We start from the raw sequence: 19,512 nt of genomic DNA, 5'->3' as shown, positions 1-19,512 counted from the left end.
TGCAAACCACCCTTGGGGGTTAAGGGGTTAAAATATATGTGATCAAATACTGTATCCTAGGTCAATGATAGCAATGTATCTGTAAAAATTGGATGTTACACAGATGATCCAGATGGGATTATTTTTTGAGCACCCATAGACATGACTGGTCGAGTCTTATCCAAGACTTGATAGTACTTGTTGCAATTTTTTTCACAAGGACATTTCAGCCATGTGAAAAACTGTCATCTGATCAGTAATATTAAATCACATCATCCGATTCTTATTGCGACAGCACTAGTCCGTGTAATACACTCGTCTGAACAAGCCCTGACTCTGACTTTCATTAGAGAACTATTTAAGCAGCTTTGAGGCTATAGATATCATTCAAGCAATACAAAGTATATTTATTATAGTAAATATATAATCCACTGCAAAAATAAAATACTTTTAGAAAAAAATGTAAGCAATCTGAATACAGTATTTGTTACATTCACCAGAAATGAAATGACATTCATTATTCTTCTGCAGAATACAATACACATGTATATTTATGTATATTGTAGATGACAGATTATTTAAGACCTCTGTGCATAGTTGATATCAACTCAGTGTTTCTACGAATTGGCATAGAGGCTCATTTGCATCGATTGACCATGTTTTATACTCTTTAAAGAGAAAGATTTAGCTAAAACATGATTTAGCAGTGTACTGAAGGTGGAGATAATTACAATGAAACACAAATCACGTTGTCCAACCAGGTTAGAATTTCCCACTAAAAGGAATCTGTGACTAGGAAAAACCCTCCTAAGCCGTCTATATGGGCATGCAGGGCATAGGAAGTGGAATAAAATAATACTTTTCCTTGACATATTTGATCCGATGTATTATTCCAGATAAATTCAATTTTTTTCTTATATGTAAATGAGATGTAAGCGATGTATCACTTAGTTTACATTAGTTGTGATAAAAGCACAGTTTTCTCTTATTGGCAGCTTTTTGTGCACAATGTATAGCGAAAGAGAGCTGCTCAAGGCAGTTTGTCCTGTAGTGATAATTTTTTAATGATTATATTGAAATAGAAAACACAGCCTAGTAAGTGACACATGACTGGAATCGGGGTCTCTTTCACTACATCAAGGTGCTCTCACATTGAATAGCAAAAACCTGCTGACGTATGCCCTTTTTTTTAGGAACAATTGCAGATGCTGAGCACTATCACAGTTTTTGACTGTGAGCACAAGCTTAGTTTATGGTTCATTTTAGTATTAGTGGTACTTTGCTGGTAGAAAACTTTGACATGGTATGGGGAAAACATGCATTTTGGAGTAAACCTGCATATGGTTATTGAGCGTGCAGTAAACGACTGCTATGTCCTGTATATAATTCTACATAGCATAGAGGATCTTATGAAAAACGTGTGTCAAGACATGGGCATTTTCTATATAAACTTAGATAGTTGTACGAGATATTAACTCTCATAATACCTTATGCCAAGAAAATAAATAATATGTGCATATTTGAGAAACAAAAAAAAGCATGTAAAGCCCAAATAAGAGTGCGAGCACATGCTAGACCCGCCAAAGTTTCCTAGGCGAAGCCACTACATGGAAAAGTCTGCGGTTTTTTGCCTGAAGTGACCTAACTAGCAGTGTTGGCATCTTTTTTGCAGCAGATTGGCCACTGGCATCTTTGTTCTGTAATTTGGGCTACAGCTAGAGAGCGCCTTGCTAGCAGATGCCGCACAAGGAATGAACACGCTCCTTCTTTAACTGCCTCCGAACCTTGAAACTGTTAAAAGAAGTAACAAAACACCGAACATATGCACAGCAAGACAATTTTACATTGCTGTGCATACAGTGGGGCAAAAAAGTATTTAGTCAATCAGCAATGGTGCAAGTTCCACCACTTAAAAAGATGAGAGGCGTCTGTAATTTACATCATAGGTAGACCTCAACTATGGGAGACAAACTGAGAAAAATAAATCCAGAAAATCACATTGTCTGTTTTTTATCATTTTTTTTGCATTTTATGGTGGAAAATAAGTATTTGGTCAGAAACAAAATTTCATCTCAATACTTTGTAATATATCCTTTGTTGGCAATGACAGAGGTCAAACGTTTTCTGTAAGTCTTCACAAGGTTGCCACACACTGTTGTTGGTATGTTGGCCCATTCCTCCATGCAGATCTCCTCTAGAGCAGTGATGTTTTTGGCTTTTCGCTTGGCAACACGGACTTTCAACTCCTTCCAAAGGTTTTCTATAGGGTTGAGATCTGGAGACTGGCTAGGCCACTCCAGGACCTTGAAATGCTTCTTACGAAGCCACTCATTTGTTGCCCTGGCGGTGTGCTTTGGATCATTGTCATGTTGAAAGACCCAGCCACGTTTCATCTTCAATGCCCTTGCTGATGGAAGGAGGTTTGCACTCAAAATCTCACGATACATAGCCCCATTCATTCTTTCATGTACACATGAAGAAAGAGAGGTGCATAAAGCCATAGAAAGTCATGACACCAACTGTTGCAAAACATGCTGATAGCACTGGTTACAGAAGGATTTCTAAACTCCTGAAGGTTCCAGTGAGCACTGTTGGGGCCATAATCCGCAAAGGAAAGAACATTATATCTCCATAAACCAGTCACAACCAAGTGCTCCCTGCAAGATTTCAGACAGAAGAATGAAAAGAATTATCAGAAAAGTTGTCCAAAAGCTAAGGACAACCTGTGGATACAGAAAGACCTGGAATTAGCAGGTACAATTATTTCAAAGAAACTATAAGTAATGCACTCAACCTTCATTGCCTGTATGCACGCTCACCACGCAAGATTCCATTGCTAAATAAAAAGCATGTTCGAGCACATTTACACTTTGTTCAACAACATTTAGACAAGCCTCTGAAATACGGGGAGAATAAAGTCTGGTGAAATGAGACCAAACTTGAACTCTTTCAATGTCATAACACACACCATGTTTGGAGGCCAAAAGGCACTGCATACCACCTCAAAAACACCGTATCAATGGCGAAGTTTGGCGGTAGGAACATAAAGGTGTGGGGCTGTTTTCCAGCATACAGCACTGACAAACTTCATATGATTGAAGGAAGGAAGAATGAATGGCAAATCTACCAATATATTCTTGATAAAAATCTTCTGCCATCTACCAGGATGATGAACATAAATAGACAATAGAAAATTTATGGAAGGAAATAAAGCTCAGAGTTCATAGAAGGAGCCCACAGAACCTTTAGGATTTGAAGAGTGCTTGTGTGTAAAAATGGGGCAAAATCACACCTGAGCAATGCATGCGACTAGTTTCTCCATATAGGAGGTGTCTTCAAGTTGTCATTACCAACAAAGACTTTTGTACAAAGTATTAATTACATTTCAGTAAGCTTGTTCAATACTTTTTTCCTGTGTCATTTCTCATTCTTACGTATAACTTAATTTATGGACATCTATGGTTTGATTTCTTTGCCTGTGTGGATTGGATGGGTTGTTATTGACATCTGGTGAGAATTTCATAATTTTATGTCAATAACACCTTTAGAAATATATTTAGTTAGATTATTGTTGACATGTGCAATACTTCTTTCATCTGCTGTATCCACCTTCGTTGCATTGCTTAGACACACATTTGTGAGAAAAGCATACAATAAAATGTACCTCTTGCTATGCAGAAAAATGACTACATTAGGTTGTACAGTAACAGCTTTTTCTAAAACAGTTTTTTACAGATTCAGCCCTTAAGAGCGGCACGACCCATGCTGTTTCCTAAGTTTTCATCTCCAGTGTCATATGTGTCAATGCAATGTGATTGTACTGTACAGTTTTGTGGATGGAAACATAGGAGACAATGGCTGGTCGGTGCTTCTAAAAAAAAAAATCACAAAAGCAAGTGACTAAAAAAAAAACATTCTAGTGCACAATCCGGTAGCTGCGCATAGTATGTCTATGGAAGTACACTTTAATAGTTAACGTCCCCATCTAGTCTACTACCACTTTTGTAACTATCATAAAACAATATTCCTTGTAAATATGACTCAAAATGTAGAAATGCACTTGTGATATACATCAGCTAGACATATATTTAATGACACGTACTGTTATTGCTTTAACTACTAATAACAAGAATGCCCCATATTGTATTGCAGCTACGAAAATGCTCTGGACAATCTGGCAGAGAAGCACTATATACGTGAATCATGACTGCTGGCATTGAAACCAAGTGAACAACTGTATTCTATTTAAAGCACAGAAAACTAGATCTACGTGAATGATGGTCTGAGAACAAGCAGCAGATGAGAGGATGAAATTACATCCTACATCCTCTCCTCTTTCCCTATAATGCATTAGACACATTTCAATGCTACATTCTGTAACTTAGCTAATATACAATGAGCACTTAAAGCAAACCTGTCACCAGCAAACATGCTGTAAACCTGCAGATATGGGGTTAATCTGCAGGATAATAGCGGTACTAACCTGCACGGCACCTGCATGTCGCTGGTGGGAAAATTAACCTTATTCTCCTCGGCAGCAATTGGTTTCAGTCAAGGGGGCGACCCCAGTGCTGGTTTAGTCATTGCTCTGAGTATACAGAGAGGCGGCTGTAACCGCGCCCCCGACCCGGACTGACATCCGGCCCTAATGCATAGCCAGTGTCAGTCAGGGCCGGGTTGCCGTCACTCTATATACTCGTGCGGTGACTGAACCAGTGCCGGTGCCGCCACCGTGACTGAAACTAAATGCTGCTGGCGAGAGTAAAGTTATTTTCTCCTTCACAGAGTTTGGCTAGGTCAGGTTAGTAACGCTATTAACCTGCACATTAAGCCCAGATCTGCAGGTTAATAGCATTTTTGCAGGTGACAGGTTCCCTTTACCTACTGTGATATTTGGTCTTAGGCAGACAACAAATAAAGTTGGAAGTGACTAAACAAAGTACAGTACCAATTGACAAATGCACATAAAAACTTCTAGGAAATGTACTTCCGAAATTGCAAATGATTGGGTCCTCTCTTATAAAAGATAGCAGAAACTGTGAAGATATTTATATCTGAAACCTTGGAGAAGTCCTAACATGATCAGGCTATTTTGTATGGACAACAATAGTATGCCCGACTAAGAGAAATAGCATTCCTGCCAACAGAGAAAAAAATATTCCAAATGGTGCCAGCATGAAGGACCAGCCATAGCGAATGTCCACAGTGAATCCTGGGCAATCCTCTTGTTTCATGTCCTGGTACCCCCTCACATCGGACACGCTCTGGACCCAGATGACATGCATCACCACCACAAAAGTGAAAAAGATACCTGGAAAAAAAAAATGGAGCTGAGTTATTTTGTAATATATTCTCGGGTATGTTCTTTGGTTATTGGGTGAGCATAGTCTTTCACATGCAAGTGGTTGTACATATGATTATTAAAAAAGTTATGAAAAATATTGTGACACGTTGATTTTAAAACTACACTCAGAGGTCTGATAGAGGATGTAGGGCAGCATCTGAAACGCGTAATTGCTCTACACAATTATAATCATGGAATCCATATGAAATTATGTTTTTACATTTTCTTTTTTTCTACAATAAAGTTCACATTTTCAACTGGAGCTGGAAAATCACCTTTTCCTTGGATTTATACGTTTTGGTCAGAACGGACTTCCATGCTCCCACATCACATGATCCAATTCAGGTGAGCTGGCTGCATTTTTTCTTTAATACGATTTCTGGACTTTTGACTGGACGAAACAAGCAGCAAGCTATGCTATTCTTGCCATCAAAAATGCCAGATCATGGGCATGTGATTTTTTTCACATATTTCTCTCTGTGTTCGATGTGGTCTCAGTGTGCAGTCCATTAGAGATGTAGCCTGTGTGCTCAGTGTCGAACTGGGTTGACAAAGGCGCCCCAGTAACATTGATTGATTCTTGGGGCCCACTGTTCAGCTACATGCAAAAATAACCTGACCCTAGTACACAAATTTACTTTTGTAATCTTAATTTGGCTAGCTTGTTTGATGAATGATTAGATTGCACCTATTTCTGCAAATTGTAAATCAAGTATAAAGCACCACTCATTAGTACTCCTTCATAGGGGCCTACCGGAGGATTTTCTCCTGTTCTCCTGTGGGCCAGTCCGAGCTTGTATATACTAGGGCACATGAGAGATTTTTCACACGGGCCAAATAATCTCAGTATGCAATGAACTGGTCCATTTTATGGACCAGAATATTACATGCAATAGCATGACTGTGACTGTGTATGGTCAAAAACACGGAGCTACACACATACGGTAGCTATACTGCTCCAATCATTTGAATGCTTGTAGGAACTTGACGTTAGATGTCGTCAAACATTTCTAGGCCTCTAAAGTACATGGATATGCATTGATTTATAGCCTGTATAACAGGATAGATTTACCATTCATGGGTCTGAAAGATGGATGACATCTTCGGTGAGGGTTGTAAAGATGTCACTGTAGGATGTCACATTACATTATCAAATATACCTGTAATTTCTACTATTACAGAAATAGTGTCCAGAGATTGTTTGATATTGTTCTGCAGATTGCTGGGAAGGGTTTCTAGAAATCCCAACTGAAAGTTAAGTTATATTAGAAAACAATATAGTCGGATGATAAACTGCATTTATACAATAAATCTCAAACATGAAAAGAATAGAGTATCTAAGCGTGCCGCTAGCAGACAAAATGTGTGTTTAGTCATATTTGTGTTATGAAGCACATAAATATGAATGTGTCCGTAAACAACTCTTTGATACAATATTCTTGAAGTTTAATTCCATCACTATTAATTAAAATTGATATTTAGAAGAAAGCAATCAACTGTATGTTTTGAACAGACATTACAGAGGAAGTGTAAAATATTTTGTGTGTGTGTGTGTGGGGGGGGGGGGGTAGAAATCTTTAATTAGAATGGCTTTTAAGTAAATTTTCTTTTCATATGTATTTGCAAGTTTCCTTAAGAAAAAAATAAATAAAAAATACATCACTAACAGCAAAGGTCTTCTTCCTGTCAAGCCATCGCTAGTGGAAACATGTCTAATGAGCTGAGACCCCAAAAAGATGTTGACATTTGATTAAAAAGGCCTAAGATGTAAACAGATAATTCATTAATGATCTTTCATGAAATGTTAAAGACTTTAATAAAGTAATCAGAGTGAACTTTAAGTCCTCAGTTTTCAAATCAATGTGTCACTTTCTGCTCTGTTTAGTTTCAAGGCATTTATATTTTATGAGTCTGTAATGCACGTGGTGACATTGGTAAGTTAAGGAAATATTCAAGACAAGCGCTTCTGTTCAGTATAAGATCACAAAAAACAACAAGTTATAAAATGAAGGTAGAACAAATAAATCAGAAAATAATAAGAGTAAACTCAATAAAACACCTATCCTCTTTTACTGTCCTTTACAATGGAGTATTTTTTTTCCCTCTCTTCAACCCAACAGTTCTTTTCGTCATCTGTAAAAATTGACTTATTATTATACCTTAAAAATTGCAATCACACTTTGCGTATGTGCGCACAGTGTCTTCTTCAGGCCGATTCTGCCCAGACTCTGCTCACAAATGCATCAAAAATGCGCCACTGATATCAAAACAACATTTCTGTTCACATGTGCACATACCCTACAGGTAATTTCCACAGCAGTAGTCCAAATTGACACACAATTTCAATACGGATTTGCAGTTTGCTGTCATTCATTGGAGCAAAACTTCTGCTTTTCTGTGCACAATGCATAGAAATAAGTAGCATACTCATGGTTTGGATGAAGACATTGGTCGCCTTCCTGCAGTGAAAGGGGTGCCAATACTTTCACATGTCCTAAAGCCTTATGCCCACTGAAAACTTTTCTGTGCAGAGCATAATGGCAACACTCAGTCCTATAGGTTCTATACTTTAGCATTGTAACAAGTGATGAGCACAAGTGCTCGTTACTCGAGTTTGCCTAGGGTGCCCGGGTATGCACCAAGTATCGCAAGTGGTCGAGTGACATGCTCGAGTCCCTGCACCCGCATATTTCACGGCTGTTAGACAGCCACAAAACATGCAGGAATTTCTAGTGTTTGTCAGGCAATCCCCGCATGTTTTGTTGCTGTCTTACAGCAGCAAAATATGCGGGTGCAGGGACTCGAACATGTCCCTCAAGCACCTGCAATACTCGGTGCATACCCAAACACCCTTGGCAAACATGAGTAATGAGCAATTGCGTTAATGACCAATTGAAACCACTGAATGTAGTGATTGCTCACTTAAGAGAGAATATTAACAAAATACTGAATCCTTTGGAAGAGATTCCGATTCTATGGGAATTTGAGAGAATAGACCCCTATATGAGTTAATATGAAATGTGAGGCATGCAAAGGAACAGTATAAGCCCATTGACTTACACACTACTGACAAAAGTATTAGCATACCCACACATTACACCTAGACAATGTGTTAGGACATTTCATTTTAAATCCATAGAGATTAATATGAGCTGGCCCCTCTTTTCAGCTAAAAAATATTCCACTCCTCTGGAAAGGCTATTTACAAGATTTTGGAGTGTACCTGTAGAAATTATTTGCCCACTTATCTGAAATAGCATTGTGAAGTCAGATATTGAGGTTGGATGACAGGAACTGTCCATTCTATTTCATCCCAAAGGTATTATGGGATTGATATAGGGGCTCTGTATAGACCAGTCATGTTCTTCCGCACCAAACTCACCCAAGCAGGTCTTTATGGACCAATCTTTGTGCACTTAAACACAATCAGGAACAGAAAAGGGCCTTCTCCACACTGTGCCAGCAAAGTTGGAAGCACACAGGTGTCCAAAGTATCTTGGTATGCTGAAACAATATTTTACTTCGCTAGAACTAAAGGGTCTAGGCCAGCCCCAGAGAAACAACCCTATAGCATAGTCCCCATTTCACCAAACTTTACAGTTGTCACAATACCGTTCAGCATGTAATGTTCTCCTGGTTTTCCTTGTATTTACCAAACCTAGACTTCTCCATTAAACTGCCAGATAACTGTGATTCATCACTCTACAGAGCACATGTTAATGTAGCAGCTCAGTCATGGAAATAGGCATGAATACTTGTGTTCTTATAATGTACTAGATGGTGGCCCGATTCTAACGCATCGGGTATTCTAGAATATGCATGTCCACGCAGTATATTGCCCAGCCACGTAGTACATTGCCCAGCCATGTAGTATATTGCCCAGTGACGTAGTATACAGCACAGAGCCACGTAGTATATTGCCCAGTCACGTACTATATTGCCCAGCTACGTAGTATATTGCCCAGTCACGTAGTATATTGCCCAGTCACGTAGTATATTGCCCAGTCACGTAGTATATTGCCCAGTGACGTAGTATATTGCACAGCCCACGTAGTATATTGCCCAGCCACGTAGTATATTGCCCAGTGACGTAGTATATTGCACAGCCCACATAGTATATTGCCCAGCCACGTAGTATATAGCACAGAGCCACATAGTATATTGCCCAGTCACATACTATATTGCCCAGCTACGTAGTATATTGCCCAGTCACGTACTATATTGCCCAGCTACGTAGTATATTGCCCAGTCACATAGTATATTGCCCAGCCACGTAGTATATTGCACAGCCCACGTAGTATATTGTCCAGTCACATAGTATATTGCACAGCCCACGTAGTATATTGCCCAGTCACGTAGTATTTTGCCCAGCCACGTAGTATTTCACCCAGCGACGTAGTATATTGCCCAGCTACGTAGTATATTGCTCAGTCACATAGTATATTGCCCAGTCACGTAGTATATTGCCCAGTCACGTAGTATATTGCCCAGTCACGTAGTATATTGCCCAGCCACGTAGTATATTGCCCAGCCACATAGTATATTGCACAGCTACGTAGTATATTGCCCAGTCACGTAGTATATTGCCCAGTCACGTAGTATATTGCACAGCCCACATAATATATTGCCCAGTCACATAGTATATTGCACAGCCCACGTAGTATATTGCCCAGTCACGTAGTATATTGCCCAGCCACGTAGTATATTGCCCAGCGACGTAGTATATTGCCCAGCTACGTAGTATATTGCTCAGTCACATAGTATATTGCCCAGTCACGTAGTATATTGCACAGCCACATAGTATATTGCCCAGTCACATACTATATTGCCCAGCTACGTAGTATATTGCCCAGTCACGTAGTATATTGCCCAGTCACGTAGTATATTGCCCAGTCACGTACTATATTGCCCAGCTACATAGTATATTGCCCAGTCACGTAGTATATTGCCCAGTCACGTAGTATATTGCACAGCCCACATAGTATATTGCCCAGTCACGTAGTATATTGGCCAGCCACGTAGTATATTGCTCAGTCACATAGTATATTGTCCAGTCACGTAGTATATTGCACAGTCACGTAGTATATTGCCCAGTCACGTACTATATTGCCCAGCTACATAGTATATTGCCCAGTCACGTAGTATATTGCCCAGTCATGTAGTATATTGCACAGTCACGTAGTATATTGCCCAGTCACGTACTATATTGCCCAGCTACATAGTATATTGCCCAGTCACGTAGTATATTGCCCAGTCACGTAGCATATTGCACAGCCCACGTAGTATATTGCCCAGTCACATAGTATATTGCACAGCACACGTAGTATATTGCCCAGTCACGTAGTATATTGCCCAGTCGCGTAGTATATTGCACAGCCCACATAGTATATTGCCCAGTCACATAGTATATTGCACAGCCCACGTAGTATATTGCCCAGTCACGTAGTATATTGCCCAGCCACGTAGTATATTGCCCAGTCACGTAGTATATTGCACAGCCCACGTAGTATATTGCTCAGTCACATAGTATATTGCACAGCCCACGTAGTATATTGCCCAGTCACGTAGTATATTGCCCAGCCACTTAGTATATTGCCCAGCGACGTAGTATATTGCCCAGCTACGTAGTATATTGCTCAGTCACATAGTATATTGCCCAGTCACGTAGTATATTGCACAGTCACGTAGTATATTGGCCAGCCACGTAGTATATTGCTCAGTCACATAGTATATTGCCCAGTCACGTAGTATATTGCACAGTCATGTAGTATATTGCCCAGTCACGTACTATATTGCCCAGCTACATAGTATATTGCCCAGTCACGTAGTATATTTCCCAGTCATGTAGTATATTGCACAGTCACGTAGTATTGCCCAGTCACGTACTATATTGCCCAGCTACATAGTATATTGCCCAGTCACGTAGTATATTGCCCAGTCACGTAGCATATTGCACAGCCCACATAGTATATTGCCCAGTCACGTAGTATATTGGCAAGCCACGTAGTATATTGCTCAGTCACATAGTATATTGCCCAGTCACGTAGTATATTGCACAGTCACGTAGTATATTGCCCAGTCACGTACTATATTGCCCAGCTATATAGTATATTGCCCAGTCACGTAGTATATTGCCCAGTCACGTAGTATATTGCACAGTCACGTAGTATATTGCCCAGTCACGTACTATATTGCCCAGCTACATAGAATATTGCCCAGTCACGTAGTATATTGCCCAGTCACGTAGTATATTGCACAGCCCACATAGTATATTTCCCAGTCACGTAGTATATTGGCCAGCCACGTAGTATATTTATTGCCCAGCGACGTACTATACAGCACAGAGCATATTGCCCAGCCACGTAGAATATTGCCGTTACGTAGTATATTGCCCAGTGACGTACAGCACAGAGCCACGTAGTATATTGCCCAGTGACGTAGTATACAGCACAGAGCCACGTAGTATATTGCCCAGCCACATAGTATATTGCCCAGCGACGTAGTATACAGCACAGAGCATATTGCCAGTTACGTAGTATATTGCCCAGTGATGTAGTATATTGCCCAGTCACGTAGTATATTGCCCAGCCACGTAGTATATTGCCCAGTTACGTAGTATATTGCCCAGTGACGTAGTATACAGCACAGAGCCACGTAGTATATTGCTCAGCTACGTAGTATATTGCCCAGCCACGTATGTCACAGGTTAAAAAATAAAAAATAAACATACTCACCTTCTGATCCGAGGGCCCCTTGTAGTTCTGTCGCCTGTTCGCCAGCTTCCGGTCCCAGGGTGTGATGACGTCGCGGTCACATGACCGTGACGTCATGGCAGGTCCTTTTCGCGCAGGCGCGCAGGACCTGTGATGACGTCGCGGTCACATGACCATGACGTCATGGAAGGTCCTTCTCGCGCAGGACCTGTGATGACGTCGCGGTCACATGACGTCATGAAAGGTCCTTGTCGCATACCATCTTCAGCACCGGAGCGTCGCAAGGAGCGGGAAAGGTGCCAGAGGGTGAGTATATGATGATTTTTTATTTTTTTTAATTATTTTTAACATTAGATCTTTTTACTATTGATGCTGCATGAGCAACATCAATAGTAAAAACTTGGTTACACAGGGTTAATAGCGGCGGTAACGGAGTGAATTACCCGCGGTATAACGCGGTCAGTTACCGCTGGCATTAACCCTGTGTGAGCGGTGACTGCAGGGAGTATGGAGCGGGCACTGATGGCAGGGGAGTAGGGAGGGACTAATCGGACTGTGGCCGTCGCTGATTGGTCACTGCAGCCATGACAGGCAGCTGGCGAGACCAATCAGCGACTTGGATTCCATGACAGACAGAGGCCGCGACCAATGAATATCTGTGACAGACAGACAGACAGAAGTGAACCTTAGACAATTATATAGTAGATACTTAGGTCTACAAATATTTGGACAATGACTGAATCTTTGGGCTGTGACCGGGGGTGAGCCCAGTGACCGGAGGTAACCTCTGTGACGTCACCCCCAGTTACTGAGCGCTCACGGTGCTATTGGGGATCTCACCCCAGCGCAGCCTTGCTGGCAGCGCATTCCAGTGACCGAAGGTAAACTTTATGACATCAGCTCATTCACCAGTGGTTTTCAGCCAGGACGGTCACATCTTGGCACCGTCCAGGTTGAAAACGAATTATACCCCAGACATGGATTACGTCGTGGGACACAACAACAGACAGTTATATTGTTGTTTTTTTTATTTTACTTTGATTACAAGAGACTGTGTATTTTTTTCAATTAAATGACTTTATTCTGGCTGTGTCTTTATTTAACATATAACTATAGGATTAGTAATGGATAGGTGTCTTATAGACACCTCTCCATTACTAAGCTGTGGGCTTGATGTCACCTGACAATACAAAGGTGACATCAACCCCACAAATATGAACTCCACTTGTCACCACTACAGGGCAAGTAGGAAGAGCCGGGTAACGTTCCAGAATTGACGCATCTAACAGATGTGCCTTTTCTGGGCAGTTGTGGGCTGTTATTTTTAGGCTGGGGGGGTCAATATCCATGGCCCCTTACCAGCATGAGAATACCAGCCCCCAGCTGTGACCTTTAGCAAGGCTGGTTGTCAAAAATGGGGGGAACCCGGTTTTAAAATTATTTATTTAAATAGTTTAAAAAAAACAGTGTGGGGACCCCTCTATTTTTGATAACCAGTTTTGCTGAAGCTGACAGCTAAGGGTTGCATGCCCCTGGCTGTGAGTTTTGCCTGGCCGGTTATCATAAAAACAGGGGAACCCACAATGTTTTTTTTATTTATTTATTTATAGTCCAGGTGATGGCTGATGAATACCCCCATCAGCCGCTCCTGCTTTCATTGTTATTAGCAGCAGCAGGAATAGGCGTGTGAAGTGTGAAAGGAGAAAATGGCTAATGAAATCAATTATTAAACCTCATATAAGTCAGTTCAGATATGGTGTAGCAAGATGGCGATTGTGTCTTAAGATATCTTGGAGATCCTTGAAACTGTCTTGGAAGGAATCTTTGGAATGCAGGAGTGAAGATACTGGAATATACCATATTTGAAAATGAAGTTGGAATTAACCAATCAGAGTGACACTAACTATTCAGAAGTTGTGCGACCTCCCCTAATCTGTGTTTTTAGTATCTTCCTTTGTTCAGAATAAAGTTCAGTTGGGCACAAACCTTGACTGAGAGAGGAGTGTGTAACAGTCTCTGTGTACCTGATACATTCTTAGCCTCTAAGCTAGCTCTCAGTTTATATTTGGTCAGGTACAAGCAATCATATTGATCTCCCTTTAAGAGATCACCCTCACAGGAGTAATAGTCCCATCAACCGCAGCCTGCTCTTTTATCACTTAAATGTAACTCTCATCATTCTCCCCTGCTTGTGCCAATCACCAGCAGAGCAGGGGAGAATGATGAGAGCCATGTTCAGCACCCGGCAACATGGAACAGTGCTTACTGTAACGCTTCTTCCCTGGCACTGATGCATGTCACGCAGATGACATCCATGTGTGTTATGCGTATGCACATGTGCGTGACGTTTTGTGGCCCGTTCTGACATTAAAAATGGACATATCAGCTTGTTTTGCCCATGGACACACAGTCCGTGGAAACTCACTGACATGTGCACAGACCCATTCACTTTAATAGGAAAATAGTGCTCAGTTCCTCCCTAGTCTCTCTGTATGGCTAAGTAGTACTGTTACAGCCACATATGGAGTATTGCCACATTCAATGTAAAATCTTTGGCTGAAACTAAATTTGGGTGGTAAAAATGTAGTTATTTTGTCTTTACTTCCCAATGGTATAAAATTCTGTGACTTACCCATGGTGTCAATATGACCACTGAATCCCTAGATGAATTAATTTGGAGGTCCAATTCATAAAATGGGGTAACTTATGGAGGGGTTCTGCTGTTTTGGCACCTCATGGGATCTCCCAGTGGGTTATGGCACCTGCAAACCACAACAGTAAAATCTGGTGCTAATTGCCTTCTGAGCTTTGCACTATGCCTGAAAAATATTTCCTGATTACATGTAGGGTATTGGCGCACTCAGGAAAAAATGGACCTCATTTTGTTATAAAAAAAATTTCCTATTAAGCCTTAGAAAAATAAAAAATTTGGGGCTAAAAAAAAACATTTTAGTGGTAGAAATGTAACTTATTCTTTCTTCACCGCTCAGTGGTAAAAAAATTCTGTGAGGCACATGTGGCGTTAATATGATCACTGCATCCCTAGATGAATTCATTGGGGAGTGTTGTTTGTAAAATGAGCCTCAGGGGCTCTGCCAATGTGACATGGCACCCTCAAACCATTCCAGCAAAATCTGAACTCCAAGATGGCGTCTCTTCCCTTCTGAGCTTTGCACTGTGCCTCAAAAGTAGTATACCCCTTCATATGAGGTAGTGGAGTACTCAAGAAAAATTGCACAACAACTTTTGGGGTCCAATTTATTCTGTTACCCTTAGTAAAATAAAAAATTGGGGTGAAAAATCATTTTTGTACGGCTCTATGTTATAAACTTCTGTGAAGCACTTGGGGGTTCAAACTGCTCACCACACATCTAGATAAGTTCCTTGGGGGTCTAGTTTTTAAAATGATGTCAATTGTCGGGGGTTTTCACTGTTTAGGTACATCAGGTTCTCTCCAAACGCAACATGGTGTTTGACACGGTGTTTGACACCTTGAGGGGTGCAGTTTCTAGAATAGTGTCACTTTTCGGTATTTTCTATCATATAAACCCCTCAAAGTGACTTCAAATGTGAGGTGGTCCCTAAGAAAAAAATGGTGTTGCAAAAATGAGAAATCGCTGTTTAACTTTTAACCCTTATAACTTCCTAATAAAAAAAATTTGGTTCCAAAATTGTGCTGATGTAAAGTAGAACTGTGGGAAATGTTACTTATTAAGCATTTTGTGTGACATATCTCTGTGATTTAAGGGCATGAAAATTCAAAGTTGGAAAATTGTGACATTTTCTAAATTTTCGCCAAATTTCCATTTTTTTACACATAATCGCAAGTCCTATCAAAGAAATGTTACCACTAATATTAAGTACAATATGTCATGAAAAAACAGTGCCAGAATCACCAGAATTCATTGAAGTATTCCAGAGTTATTACCTCATAAAGAGACAGTTGTCAGAATTGTAAAAATTGGCTTGATCATTAACATGCAAACCACCCTCGGGGGTAAAGGGGTTAAAGAGCTTTTGGGATAATTGTCCAATTACTTGTGGTCCCTTTTACATATTAGGCCGGCTTCACACTTGCGAGTTTTACGGACGTAAGAGCGCAGAAACTACGTCCGTAAAACTCGCAAAAAATACGGCACAATTATTCTCTATGCCTCTGCTCCTATCTGCCGTATTTTACTGATCAGTATTATACGGCTTTGTACGGCCGTACAAAATCGCAGCATGCTGCGTTTGTCACCGTACTGCGCAAGAAATACGCCAATGAAAGTCTATGGAAGCGTGAAAAATACGGATTACACACGGACAAGCAGTGTGACTTGCGAGAAATACGCAGCGCTGTTAGAGAGAAAAGCCGGCAATTCAGTGCGGTGTACAGTAAAATCACACTGACAGCTTACAGTAGAATAGGTAGAATAAATGTGTACACATAGAATAGGTATATATATATATATATATATATGTCAGTGAGACACATATATGTATATATATTAATATTTTTTCCAGCGCTATACAGCTTGAAAGCCGGTAATTCAGTTACCGGCTTTTTCCTTCTCCTTCCTAAAACCCGACATGATTTGAGACATGGTTTACATACAGTAAACCATAAATCACCAATAGACAACTATACCACATATTACGGGACATTAAGATATTTTTAGATGTATATGAAATCTTTTTATAATTTAAATATCCCATGTGGAGACCCTATATTACGGACACATCCATAAACTACAACGTTAATTCCCATAGGGAAAAGATGATGTACAAGTCCACTATAAAAAGTATAAATCCTTTATTAGAAATTTTAAAATACACGAAGAGACAAAATCAGGTGTATGGAAGTCACACTGAAAACAATATAATAACACCAGGGGCCCCACCCCCCACCAGTCAACCCACCACATATAAAGCACCAAATTGTATGCTGTAACCTATAAACGGCCAAGAAATGGTACATATGTACCTCCGATCAGAGGGACAAGGGCTCATACTGTTAAAATTAGGAGGGGGATATGCAGTATGAGCCCTTGTCCCTCTGATCGGAGGTACATATGTACCATTTCTTGGCCGTTTATAGGTTACAGCATACAATTTGGTGCTTTATATGTGGTGGGTTGACTGGTGGGGGGTGGGGCCCCTGGTGTTATTATATTGTTTTCAGTGTGACTTCCATACACCTGATTTTGTCTCTTCGTGTATTTTAAAATTTCTAATAAAGGATTTATACTTTTTATAGTGGACTTGTACATCATCTTTTCCCTATGGGAATTAACGATACAGTAAACCATGTCTTCTCTCCATTTTTTTTGCAGATTCCACACTACTAATGTCAGTAGAGTGTATCTGCAAAATTGGGCCGTTCTAGCTCTTAAAATAAAGGGTTAAATGGCGGAAAAAATTGGCGTGGGCTCCCGCGCAATTTTCTCCGCCAGAGTAGTAAAGCCAGTGACTGAGGGCAGATATTAATAGCCTGGAGAGGGTCCATGGTTATTGGCCCCCCCTGGCTAAAAACATCTGCCCCCAGCCACCCCAGAAAAGGCACATCTGGAAGATGCGCCTATTCTGGCACTTGGCCACTCTCTTCCCATTCCCGTGTAGCGGTGGGATATGGGGTAATGAAGGGTTAATGCCACCTTGCTATTGTAAGGTGACATTAAGCCTAATTAATAATGGAGAGGCGTCAATTATGACACCTATCCATTATTAATCCAATTGTAGTAAAGGGTTAAATAAAACACAAACACATTATTTAAAATTATTTTAATGAAATAAAAACAATGGTTGTTTGAGTATTTTATTCTACGCCCAATCCAGTCACTGAAGACCCTCGTTCTGTGAAAGAAAAAACATAATAAACCAACAATATACTTACCCTCCGCAGATCTGTAACGTCCAACGATGTAAATCCTTCTGAAGGGGTTAAAACATTTTGCAGCAAGGAGCTTTGCTAATGCAATGCTACTCCTCGCTGCAAAACCCCGGGGAATGAGTCTAAATATAGATCAATGAGCTATATTTAGCTTCATTTGCGGTGAGGCGCCCTCTGCTGGATGTTCATAGATCGTGGGAAATTACCTAGAAAGCTCCCATGTTTTAGGAAGGAGAAGGAAAAAGCCGGTAATTGAATTACCGGCTTTCAAGCTGTATAGCGCTGGAAAAAAAATTAATATATATACATATATGTGTCTACTGACATATATATATATATATATATATATATATATATATATATATATATATATATATAGACAATATATATATATTTTTTTTTTCTTTTTGGGACACATGGATCACTTCTATAGCGGTATGTTGGTTTTGCAAGCCTGCGAGAAAACCACGCAGTACGGATGCCATACGGATTACATACGGAGGATGCCATGCGCAAAAAACGCTGACACACCCTGCCTACGGAGGAGCTACGGACCACTATTTTCGGGACATTTCAGCGTATTACGGCCGTAATATACGGACCGTATTTTCATACGCTGAGTGTGAAGCCGGCCTTAAAGAGATGTAATTCCTAAACCCGTACTCCAATTAGGATGTGAGTGCCCTCAAATTACAGTTGAGATTCTGCACTATAATATATAGTATATATTGATTATATATCTGTATCTTGAATATGTTTTGTTAAACAGCTAAAACGCCAAAACTTGTGTCTCTGTCCAAATATTTCTGGACTTAACTGCATGAAAGTTGTGCAGAGCAGTAGTACAGCAGTGTGTCTGAGGCATGAAGTAAACTAGCTTGCATTTCTGATCTCTTAGGCTACGTTCACATTTGCGGCTTTGGACGCAGCGGCGTCGCCGCAAAACAACGCACGCGTCATGCTTCCCTATCTTTAACATTGGGGACGCATGTGCGTTCGTTTTCATGCGTTTCGGTGCGTTTTGCGACGCATGCGTCCTTTCGACGCACCTGGCAGTGCGTTGCAAACGCAACATGTTGCATTTTTTCTGCGTCCAAAATTTTTAAAAAACGCTTGCGTCGCACTTGCGTTGTATTTGCGTCGTCGAAGCTTCAAAACCTCCATTGAAGTGTATTGGCAACGCAGAAGACGCAAGTACTTGCGTTGTTGTGCGTTGTAGGACGCATGCGTTCTTTACTTTAAAAATAGAGACACTGAAAAGACCCTATATATTAAAAAAGGGTTGAACACATGCGTCAAAAATGCGTGCTTTCTACTTGCGTCTTTCGTGCGTCGTGCGTTGCGTCCACGACGCTGCGTCCAAAGCCGCAAATGTGAACGTAGCCTTAGAAAGATGTCTAGTGGTGAAAAAAAGAATAAAAAGAGGAGTGAGTACAATGCTTTGTCATCTGGATGACAGGACATTAGTGCAGTCAGCTAAAAACAGACGTAGATGACAGAGGAAGTGATATGCACAGGTGTAAAGTATACACATAGAGACAGGTGTGTGAATGTAGCTACTAATGCTGGTTTATACAGAATGTAATGCCAGGTTTTGGACAACA

The 19,512-nt window shown here is 40.6% G+C and overlaps 1 protein-coding gene across 1 annotated transcript in view; it reads right to left on the bottom strand.

The window, feature by feature from the left end:
• Positions 1–360: 360 nt before the first annotated feature.
• Positions 361–19,512, bottom strand: part of TMEM182 (transmembrane protein 182) — a 72,945-nt gene continuing 53,793 nt past the window's right edge. The window contains exon 5 of the mRNA XM_069757629.1: positions 361–5,290. Within this exon, the coding sequence (XP_069613730.1) occupies positions 5,067–5,290 (224 nt within the window). The 3' untranslated portion in view covers positions 361–5,066. The remainder of the gene's footprint in view (positions 5,291–19,512) is intronic.

This window comes from Ranitomeya imitator, chromosome 3 (genome assembly GCF_032444005.1).
Source record: "Ranitomeya imitator isolate aRanImi1 chromosome 3, aRanImi1.pri, whole genome shotgun sequence".
NCBI classification, from domain to species: Eukaryota; Metazoa; Chordata; class Amphibia; order Anura; family Dendrobatidae; genus Ranitomeya; species Ranitomeya imitator.
Note: the sequence above shows the minus strand (reverse complement) of the source record. Positions and strands in the feature narration are given on the sequence as shown.